Source organism: Coregonus lavaretus, assembly GCF_964263955.1.
Source record: "Coregonus lavaretus genome assembly, chromosome: 31".
NCBI classification, from domain to species: Eukaryota; Metazoa; Chordata; class Actinopteri; order Salmoniformes; family Salmonidae; genus Coregonus; species Coregonus lavaretus.
This window is the reverse complement of record NC_140018.1, coordinates 9,017,856-9,028,902: the sequence shown is the minus strand read 5'-3', so window position 1 is coordinate 9,028,902 and position 11,047 is coordinate 9,017,856. Positions and strand designations below refer to the sequence as shown.

At 42.2% G+C, this 11,047-nt stretch overlaps 1 protein-coding gene across 1 annotated transcript; it reads right to left on the bottom strand.

Moving 5' to 3' along the window:
* Window positions 1-381: 381 nt before the first annotated feature.
* LOC311106992 (glutaredoxin-related protein 5, mitochondrial-like) lies at window positions 382-2,507 on the bottom strand. Its single transcript, XM_084149418.1, has 2 exons — window positions 2,045-2,507; window positions 382-1,501 (listed from the first exon to the last, which is right to left on the bottom strand). Exons 1-2 carry the CDS (start codon window positions 2,343-2,345, stop codon window positions 1,329-1,331), a joined length of 474 nt encoding a protein of 157 aa, XP_084005544.1. The 5' UTR covers window positions 2,346-2,507; the 3' UTR covers window positions 382-1,328.
* Window positions 2,508-11,047: the final 8,540 nt, after the last annotated feature.

Genomic DNA, 11,047 nt, shown 5'->3' with positions numbered 1-11,047 from the left:
TAGGATAAACGAGTATCCTCGATGAAAGGTGGCTATCCAGGAGGACACTCTTCCGTTTGCCTACCAACGAATTGACACACTCCTCTACCACTTATCTGTTTCTGGGTCACTGAGAGGATGGACTTTTGCCCAAACAAGAAAACCCTACTGAGAGCAGGTGGAGATAATAGGCCAAGTAAGGCTAGATCATTTTACAGGCAGGGCACAGATCCCTAAAGCAACTACCAGCCCCAACTAAATTAGCATCAATAGTTACAAGAGTGGTAGACTGCTGCACGGGCACACAAGTCAACTACAAAATACTTTCCTCACACTGAAAGGCATCCCAGAGTGCAACATACTCACTATATACTAAAAAATGTTGAATTTCCAGAACACTGACCATTTGTGTGGGAAAATATTTAATTGATAGAGTTTACATGCACCTAAAATACATGTAATAATATTTCAATGTACAATATCTTAAATATACAGTGTACTACATGAGCATTAGATAACAAATGTATGCAGCAGATGGAAATGTTGATGTACTGATTGTCAGGAAGTCTAGTAGCCCTGTTCGAATATTGTTTTAATGTCTACTCTCCCTTCCTCGACATGACTATTGACTTGACAAAAGCAAGCTACCCATCACATTACTTCCACCTATATAATTAAACTGGATCAGTGATCATATTGAGGAAGAAAGGAAAGAAGTGGATTGGTGCATTTGAGCGGATCTATAAATGCTTTAGTGAGAACATGTTTGTGGAATAATGCATTCGAACAGTAAACGTATACAGGCAGTGCGTTTTGAAGGAATCTCCTAGTCACCTGAGGGCAGTTTGGTCTTCAGCAGGTTCTATTGTAATACAACTTCTTATAGGACTTGTGGAAGGGACACAGAGGCTCAGCCAACACTTCATAAGCCCAATCCCAAATCAACCCTTAGCCCCTATCCCCCAGGCACTTTTTTAGATCTGAAATAACTGGATATGTACACAACAGTTTGCAGTTTAGCAGACGCTCTTATCCAGAGCGACTTACAGGAGCAATTAGGTGTAAGTGCCTTGCTCAAGGGCACATCGATTAGATTTTTCACCTAGTCGGCTCAGGAATTTGAACCAGCAACCTTTTGGGTTACAATGCTCTTAACCACTAGGCTACCTGCACAACATGCTTGTAGCTCCAGCTTGCCAGTGTCTTCTGAAAACGTTCACCATGTGGCTTAAAAGATACGCTTTCACATACATCTAACAAATATAAGATCTACACAAGTGCCTAGGGTTCTAGGGGCTAAAAGTCAACCACCAGCTTTCTCTAAACTGGACACCGACCGACTGGTTTGTCTACTTGGATTCTTTCTCAACGTCCAGCAGCACAGAGCGGATCCCAAGCTTCTGGAGCTCTTCTACCAGGTCGCCGTTCTGGTGCATCTGTAGGAGGATGTCACAGCCGCCCACAAACTCTCCATTTAAGAATATCTGTGGGATCGTGGGCCAGTTGGAGAAGTCCTTCACTCCTGTGAGAGAGACAGGAAGAATTAACATGTTGACACAATATCCATACAACATTTCCATTATGGCCCAATTTCAGCAGTATGCTGGTGTTGTAAGATAACAATTCCCCAACTGACAATTCCTTTGACGCACTTGTGTTGCAAGTTAGCATTTCCTTATATTCATAGGCTGTTACACAATGTTGTCTCTACTAGTCCCATTGAATAGCAACAGTCACGGTAAAAATTAAGGGACTACCTAGTAACATAAATTGCTATAACAAGCATAATAAATGTCAGCACAGAAGTAGTCTTAACGTTTGACATGAACCACACCCTATTTGTCCTTGCTGCAAAACACTGATAAAATACTGTGAACCTGGTTAGCTAGATTTGAAAAGGAGCACAACTACTTTTGGACAGGTTGATGTACCATAGATACATATAGTTCATTATTGTCATCTTACTGAAACTATTGTTACTAACTAACTTACAAGGTTAAAAACGATCAGTCAGAATAAAATGTAGGCTAGTATTTGGAAGTAAAAAGTAGCGAGCTGTACTGACCTTGTCTGAGATCCTGGTCATCCAACACATTATATGCAGCATATTCATTCACACCATGCATCCTCAGTATCTGAACCACGGCATTACTGAAACCACACATTGGCTGGGCAGGCGTCCCCTTCATAAACACCACCACCTTGTCCTTCTTCACAATATCGCCAAGGTCTTTCTGTAAGGCCGCAGTACACATGAGCCGGGCCGAGGACACCAACGATACATGTTGTCCATCAAATTGCTTCGGTAGATAGACCGATGAACTCAACCGAAGACAGCGAACTGTAGACCGAATTAGGTTGTTCATTGTCTTCGTTTGACTTTAGCAAAAACACTATGTGAAATTATAAACAGACAGGTACACTTTCACACACGAGCAGGGCAACACATTTATAGTTGAGACAACGTCAACCTCGATATCATGTGACAAGATGGACGCAACTAGATCTGAATGATGACTGGACAGCATAAATTCCGGTACGTAAACGCCAATTACGTTAGTTACACAAGTGTGGGTAAAGAAAAAGCTTACGAAAATATTTACTTTGATAATAATTATAGTCCTAGATAAAAAAAAAAATATATGTTATAACACATAAACGTCGGACAATTTGTTTTTCTTAAACGTTTTAACATAACATGTGAAAATCAGCTTCCGGTTTTGCGACGTCATTAGTGGCGTCCCGCTTTTAAAGGAAAAAGACAAGAAAGTTGTTCATCCGAAGATCAAAACGTGCAATCATTCATACAACACAGGTTTGTTAGATATTATGACTAGTGCTACTAATTGTATTGCAAGGAAAACCGTGCTGTATATATTTAACAACACAGTTAATGAGAAAGTTTAGTGTTAGAAAGAAGTTGAGATTGTTTGTGTGTGAGTAGCTAGCTAACGTTAGCTAGTTAGCTGTGGCATGCTGGTCGAGTCCTGCAACATGCAAACGATGCATAGTCGCAATCTTTCATAGCTAACTATTTGTAACCTTGTGAAACAGCCTCTTGCAAGGACAATTGCTTGTGGCGAAACACGGTTACATAAAGTAAAACAAGGAAGCTAAGGCGTGACTTCTGGAGGTTGAGGAGTTCCACGTGCGATGTTCCTTGGACAGATTGTCTTCGGAGAGCCCTGCTTTCCACGGTGGTGACGGACCTTCATGTACCCTCACCTTTCTTGAAGCAGGAAGAAAAAGCATTGTGCGGTAACCAGACATTGTTTGAAAGGGGAAGGGTTTCCTGTCGAACACTGTGGAGTTGCCACATTCTCTCTAGTATCTATACCTGTAGTGCAGGGATTCAGTATTTGGCCCTCACCAGCTGTTGGTTGGCCCTGCTTTTGAATTTAAGGACCTTTGTCATACCTTTTTATATAAACCCTGTTGTTTCTCTGTCTCTCTGAACAGGTAGTGTAGAGCATGGCCGGTGTCACAGGGAAATATCTATCCTGTGTGTTGTGACATCTTCAGGGATGCCATTATCCTCTTGTGTAGTCACAGCGTGCATAAAGCATGTCTGCAGGAACACTGGAGACATAAGGGATCTCGGGAATGACCAGTGTGCTGGGAAATATTTAAGAAAGACAATCCACTGTGTAACCTGGTCGTAAAGAACCTGTGCGAAGCCTTCCTTCAGGAGAGGAGTCAGGGGGCTTCAGAGACTGCTGGGTCTGGACTGCACAGGGAGGAGAAACTCACGCTTTTCTGTATGGAGGGAAACGGCTCATTTGTGTGGCCCTCCTGTAGCTCAGTTGGTAGAGCATGGCACTTGCAATGCAAGGGTTGTGGGTTCGATTCCCACGGGGGGGGGCAGTATGAAAAAATGTATGCACTCACTAATTGTAAGTCGCTCTGGATAAGAGCGTCTGCTAAATGACTAAAATGTCAATTGGATCACAAAAAAAAAAAATGGTGTCAGACCTCGAACCAACATAAAGATCACAACTGCTGCCCGACAGATGAAGCTGCACTGGATTGTAAGGAGACAGTCAAAACTTCACAGTAGCCCCTAAAGAAGAAGCTGATGGCCTTTGATAAAATGAAACAGACCTGCTATAAGTCAGCAGTGTATATTAAGGCCCAGCAGACAGAGAAGCTGATTAAGGAGGAGCTTCACTAGTTCCTTCGAGATGAGGAGAGGGCCAGGCTAGTTGCACTGAAGGGGGAAGATGATAGGAAGAGCTGGTTGTTGAACAAGATTGAAAGGATGAACAGAGAGATGACATCTCTTTCAGATACAATCATAGCCATAGAGGAGGAGCTGAAAGCATCTCTTTCCTGCACACCTACAAGGCCACGGTGAAAAGAACTATGCAGACTGCCGGACCCAAAGCTGCGCTCAGGAATGCTGATAGACGTGGCCAAACACCTGGGCAACCTGTCCTTCAGTGTCTGGGAGAAGATGTAGGGAATAGCTAAACACAGCCCTGTGATTCTGGGTCCCAACACGGCCTCCCTGTGCACCCTCACCCTTTCTGGTGGTCTGACCAGCTTGAGGTACAACAATGGTGAAGATAAAATTCCTGCCAACCCGGAGAGGATGGATGACATTGGGGTGGTGCTGGGCTCTGTGGGTTTTGAGTTAGGGACACATTGCTGGGATGTTGAGGTTGAGGACTGGGATGTGGGAGTGATCACTGAGTCATGCAGCAAGGAAAATTGAGTTGTTTAAGCAAATATGGGGTGTTGAGTATGTCGGTGGTTTTAAAGCATGTTGTCCATCACAGAAATCTCAATTGGTAAACTCTGATTTACCACCCCAAAATACCCCTGCACAGTGTCTATTTGCGCCTCTACCGGATGGAAACTACAAGTGTAATGGCTGCGCTCAATGCAATGGCACTTACAAATGTAGATCCTTCAAACACCCTCAAACAGATCCCAATCAAAGGTGTTATCACGTTCTCCACTAAGGCAGTTACAGTGAGGGAAAAAAGTATTTGATCCCCTGCTGATTTTGTACGTTTGCCCACTGACAAAGAAATGATCAGTCTATAATTTTTATGGTAGTTTTATTTGAACAGTGAGAGACAGAATAACAACAAAAATCCAGAAAAACGCATGTCAAATTTTTTTATAAATTGATTTGCATTTTAATGAGGAAAATAAGTTTTTCACACCCTCTCAATCAGAAAGATTTCTGGCTCCCCGATGTCTTTTATACAGGTAATGGGCTGAGATTAGGAGCACACTCTTAAAGGGAGTGCTCCTAATCTCAGTTTGTTACCTGTATAAAAGACACCTGTCCACAGAAGCAATCAATCAATCAGATTCCAAACTCTCCACCATGGCCAAGACCAAAGAGCTCTCCAATGATGTCAGGGAAAAGATTGTAGACCTATACAAGGCTGGAATGGGCTACAAGACCATCGCCAAGCAGCTTGGTGAGAAGGTGACAACAGTTGGTGCGATTATTCGCAAATGGAAGAAACACAAAATAACGGTCAATCTCCCTCGGCCTGGGGCTTCATGCAAGATGTCACCTCGTGGAGTTGCAATGATCATGAGAACGGTGAGGAATCAGCCCAGAACTACACGGGAGGATCTTGTCAATGATCCCAAGGCAGCTGGGACCATAGTCACCAAGAAAACAATTGGTAACACTCTACGCCGTGAAGGACTGAAATACTGCAGCGCCCGCAAGGTCCCCCTGCTCAAGAAAGCACATATACAGGCCCGTCTGAAGTTTGCCAATGAACATCTGAATGATTCAGAGGAGAACTGGGTGAAAGTGTTGTGGTCAGATGAGACCAAAATCGAGCTCTTTGGCATCAACTCGCCGTGTTTGGAGGAGGAGGAGGAATGCTGCCTATGACCCCAAGAACACCATCCCCACCGTCAAACATGGAGGTGGAAACATTATGCTTTGGGGGTGTTTTTCTGCTAAGGGGACAGGACAACTTCACCGCATCGAAGGGACAATGGACGGGGCTATGTACCGTCAAATCTTGGGTGAGAACCTCCTTCCCTCATGGGTCGTGGATGGGTATTCCAGCATGACAATGACCCAAAACACACGGCCAAGGCAACAAAGGAGTGGCTCAAGAAGAAGCACATTAAGGTCCTGGAGTGGACTAGCCAGTCTCCAGACCTTAATCCAATAGAAAATCTGTGGAGGGAGCTGAAGGTTTGAGTTGCCAAACGTCAGCCTCGAAACCTTAATGACTTGGAGAAGATCTGCAAAGAGGAGTGGGACAAAATCCCTCCTGAGATGTGTGCAAACCTGGTGGCCAACTACAAGAAACATCTGGCCTCTGTGATTGCCAACAAGGGTTTTGCCACCAAGTACTAAGTCATGTTTTGCAGAGGGGTCAAATACTTATTTCCCTCATTTAAATGCAAATCAATTTTTGACATGCGTTTTTCTGAATTTTTTTGTTGTTATTCTGTCTCACACTGTTCAAATAAATCGACCATTAAAATTATAGACTGATCATGTCTTTGTCAGTGGGCAAACGTACAAAATCAGCAGGGGATCAAATACTTTTTTCCCTCACTGTATTTATCTTATAACTTGTAAAGTGTAAATTAAAGTAGGAGTCTCGGAGCATCGTAGCACCATTAGGTGCAGAAACTCCAGTCGCGGACCAATTTTTGGAAGCGAACCACTCGATTTCGTCCCTACGTTATATTGGCATCGAACACGACACCCTCCCTAGGAGAGGGGGTGATCTTGACAATTTATTGTTAAAACAAGAGGCTGCCTGGATCTTTAATTTAAAGACCCTTGCTCCCTTCGGACTCAACGTAGACTTTGATCTGAAGCCGTTCTTGTGATTTTGCTATTCATTGTAAATGTTTGTGGGCCTATGTAACCAAATTGTATCTATGATCTTATGCTATCCATTTATGTTTTTTATGTTCTATTTATATCTGTAGATTAACCAATGATGTCAAGCCACACCCATCCATGATTACAGACACCTGTGTGTGTCCTTTGACACTATATAAACTAATGACCCACAGTGTTTGTCATTATATCCTGATGAAGACAGCTTGTCTGTTGAAATGTTAGTTATCAGGTTATTAAATGATTGCATCCTAGAGTGCTGCTCTCCTTTTCTTTTTCTAGTGTTCTACTCTGCTAGCCAGCACCTCTCCTAAACAGGTGTTCTACTCCGGTAGCCAGCACCTCTCCTAAACAGGTGTTCTACTCCGCTAGCCAGCACCTCTCCTAAACAGGTGTTCTACTTTGCTAGCCAGCACCTCTCCTAAACAGGTGTGCGTTTCTTTCGCCTCCAGGTCCGTCACAGAAACCCATTTCCCTCAGAGTGAAGCATGATCTCCGGATGATCAGAGTACAGCTGGACTGTGAGAGTGGAAGTCTGTCTTTCTCCGACCCAGTCAACGACAAACACCTCCACACGTTCACACACAACTTCACCCAGAGAGTCTTCCTATGTTTCTACAATCTGCATGAAGACACTGACCACCCTTTGAAGCTGGTACCAGAGTACATCTCTGTATGTGTGGAACCTCATCTATATTGACCTCCATAGCTGACTATTTTCAAAATTCTGAGTTCTATGTTCCTCAACAAGTCATTCAGATCAGCACTGTTTATTTTCAGATAAACATTTGCTGTGTTTCCTTCTGCCTGTTTTCATTGTGTTTCTGAATAATATAAAAACAGTTTTAGATTCTAAAAATGATGTGCAAGTTGTTTTTCTTTTCACTTCAGAGGCAGGGTCTATACCTGCCCATAAACGCAATGTGTTTCTCTGTATAAATAGTCTACTACAAGTTTTAATGCAGATAGAGTAAAACTGTTTAATGATAGGCCTACATTAGAAATTGTAGTGAAACAAAATGATTTCTTCCATTTATACTTTATTTTTCCATTTACATGGGGGGGAGGGGGGGAGGAACACACACGCTCAACCAATCAAATTCGTGTTACACTTCTTGGAAGGAGTTGAGGGGAAAAAACTATGTGTGCGCTTACCGTGAATGAGTACAGTTCACAAACAAATGCAGACCGTTAATATATTAGGCTATGGTCTTTGATATACACATGTTATGTCCCAGAGACCCTCTGGACCATTGTCATAGTCCTGGAAGGCTGACGCCGCTCTTTCCATAGTCAATAAATCCATTAATTCCCTTAACCAAATGTCCATGCTGAAGCACTGCGGTTTACGCTCTTTTGTTTGTTTGACTGATAGGAAGGCCAGTGCAATGATGCATTGCATGGTTCTAGGTTGGATACGGTCCACCCTACCTCCTAGCAGGCACACTACAGGACAAAGTGGGATACATACATTCAAAATTCCAGATTTTTTTTTTGTGTTAGTTCCACATCAGTAAAAAACAAGGAGGTGTTATGTCAACCAGAGAGTCTTGCCTTAACACACTAGAACTCCTAGTACATAATCTAAATTTACCTGGATTGTAATCACAGTTGTGGAGTAACAGGTTGGGTAGGTTACTTTCCAAATGTAATCAGTTACTAGTTAACTGTCAAATTGTAATCAGTAACGTAACTTTTGGACTACCCAAACTCAGTAATGTAATAGGATTACTTTCCTCTTAAAATGCATTAGAAGAAGACAAAAATGAATTTTACCAATTGACATCTATTGCAGGATAAATCAATGTTAGTGTTTACATAGCTGGATATAAATGGGTTTTGCATTTTACTTATGGTTATGTAGGCTTCTAACCCATTGCTTTCTACTTCAATACAGATAATACGATTAAGCTATGTTAAAACCCAAAGTCTTGTCAGATTTCCAGTCATTCCAATTACTTAAATACCTCTTGGTCTTCAAAGGGTGTATCATAATATGCTGCTGCTACTCTGTTAATTATTTATGCATAGTCACTTTAACTCTACCCACATGTACATATTACCTCAACTACCTCAACTAGCCGGTGCCCCCGCACATTGACTCTGCACCGGTACCCCCCTGTATATAGCCTCCCTACTGTTATTTTATTTTACTTCTGCTCTTTTTTTCTCAACACTTTTTTGTTGTTGTTGTTTTATTAAGTAAGTAAGCATTTTTTGTTGTTGTTATTGTTTTATTAAGTAAGTAAGCATTTCACTGTAATGTCTACACCTGTTGTATTCGGCGCATGTGGCAAATAAAATTTTATTTTATTTTATTTGATAATAGTGGCCTCTGACTTGGCAGAATTGCTCAGGTGGAAGAACTACATTAAACTTGCGCCTTTTTCAATGCTGATTTGAATGTAATTGAGAACTGAAAAGTGTCAATGTATTTTTTCCCTGCAAAACATCCTGTCTGAATTTAAAAGTAATCCTAGAAGTAATCATGTAGTTGTTCAAAAATATCTGTAATCTGATTACTATATTACATGACAGTTTGTTTTTTGTAATCAGTTAGATGGGGTCATGTAACGGATTACATGTAATCAGTTACTCCTAAACCCTGATGACGAGCCAGGTTATTTCAGATTACGCACTAGGAGGAGTTCTAGCGTGTTCAGACAATATTCTCTGGTTGACACAACACCACCTTGTTTTTTACTGATGTGGAACTAAAACACCAGTTATTTCACTACTTAGTTCAAATTTGGTCAGTCCTGCTAATAATTAACAAATACAATGGCTAGACGAAAGGTGGATATTCTTCCTGTTGGACATCTCCGACGTCTCCAAATGTTCCGATGGCAAGGCACACGAAAGCCAATCTGTTTGAAACTGAAGCATTTATCGGAGAAATAAGTACCGGTAATTGGCGACTGAATGGGCTTCAAGGTAATTTAATGATTTAAAAGGTTTTTGAGGTTAGTGAGCCTAGTTCTATGAAATTCAGGTAACTGCCAAAATAAAGGAAACGCCAACATAAAGTCTTAATAAGGTGTTGGGCTACCACGGTTGGTAGTATTGTCAATCCTGTTCAGAGACAATACTACCAACCAACACCAGAGACCCTCACCCCAGCAGAGACGACTGTCCCCAACCCTAACTAGACCTATGCCCCTCCGCCCTGTAGTGGAGCCCCCTCTCCCCTGGCTGAGCACACCACCTCTGCCCCATCCAGCATCCATTATGGAACTCACAACATCACCCTCAAAGCTCCATAGAGGAGATTGGAATCAGTGCCACCATGAATGAAAATATCAGGAATACTATGATTCCCAGTATGTCAGATAGCCCATTGGGTCTGAGTAAAGATACTTGGAGCTCTTTGAGTGCCCCTGAGCCAAATGGCTGGTTAAATCTGGATCTAGACTGCTGACTGTTGAGGGTCAGGGTGGCAGGTAGACTAGTGGTTAGGAGCATTGGGCCAGTGAACGAAAGGTCGCTGGTTCGACGTGCCCTTGAGCAAGCTACTTAAACCTAATTGCCCCTGTAAGTCGCTCTGAATAAGCACGTCTGCTAAATGACTAAAATGTCAATGTTAAATGTCTGACCTGGAAGTGTGGACCTGAATGTAGAAGTCTGCTGAGGAGCAGACAATACAGCAAGGGGTCTACACACTGTCAATACTGGACGAGGAAGACGCGTACAGTTACACCCTGGACCTGAACAAGGAAGATGCCAGCCATCAGTCAGTATGTTCTGATCAGCACCAGGGCTGGGAACTGCCAGGGACCTCACAATACGATATTATCACTATACTTAGGTGCCGATACGATTTGTATTGCGATTCTCATGATTCCATATATATTGCCATTCAATACTGTAATTTTATTGCGATTCGATGTTCCAAACATATTGCTCAGCAGATTTCTGCTGCAGAGGGACACGAGAGAGCCATGAGAAAACAAGTTTTGATCAGTCATAGAAATAAAAGAGCTGAAAACAAGATTAAGAACAAGCTTTGAAAGAAAATTACAGGAGTTTTGGTGCAGGTACAGCCAACTAGCACAAAAATAATATTGCGAAACTGTCAAATCAATATGCTATATCATCTGAAATAATATCCTGATATGTAACCGTATCTATTTATTTTCTTCCCCCAATCACCAACCAGCTCCATGGAGTAGTATCAGGATTAGAGCCGAAAGCGAGCAGCTTGGAGTCAAACCCACAGTTGGTATTAGA

What these genes read in the sequence shown, in the direction of transcription:
- LOC311106992 (XM_084149418.1), bottom strand. Translation starts at nt 2,345, where the DNA reads ATGAACAACCTAATTCGGTCTACAGTTCGCTGTCTTCGGTTGAGTTCA. An exon ending in TGACCAGGATCTCAGACAAG is followed by an intron (nt 1,502 to 2,044) that starts GTCAGTACAGCT and finishes TCTCTCTCACAG; the next exon opens with GAGTGAAGGACTTCTCCAAC.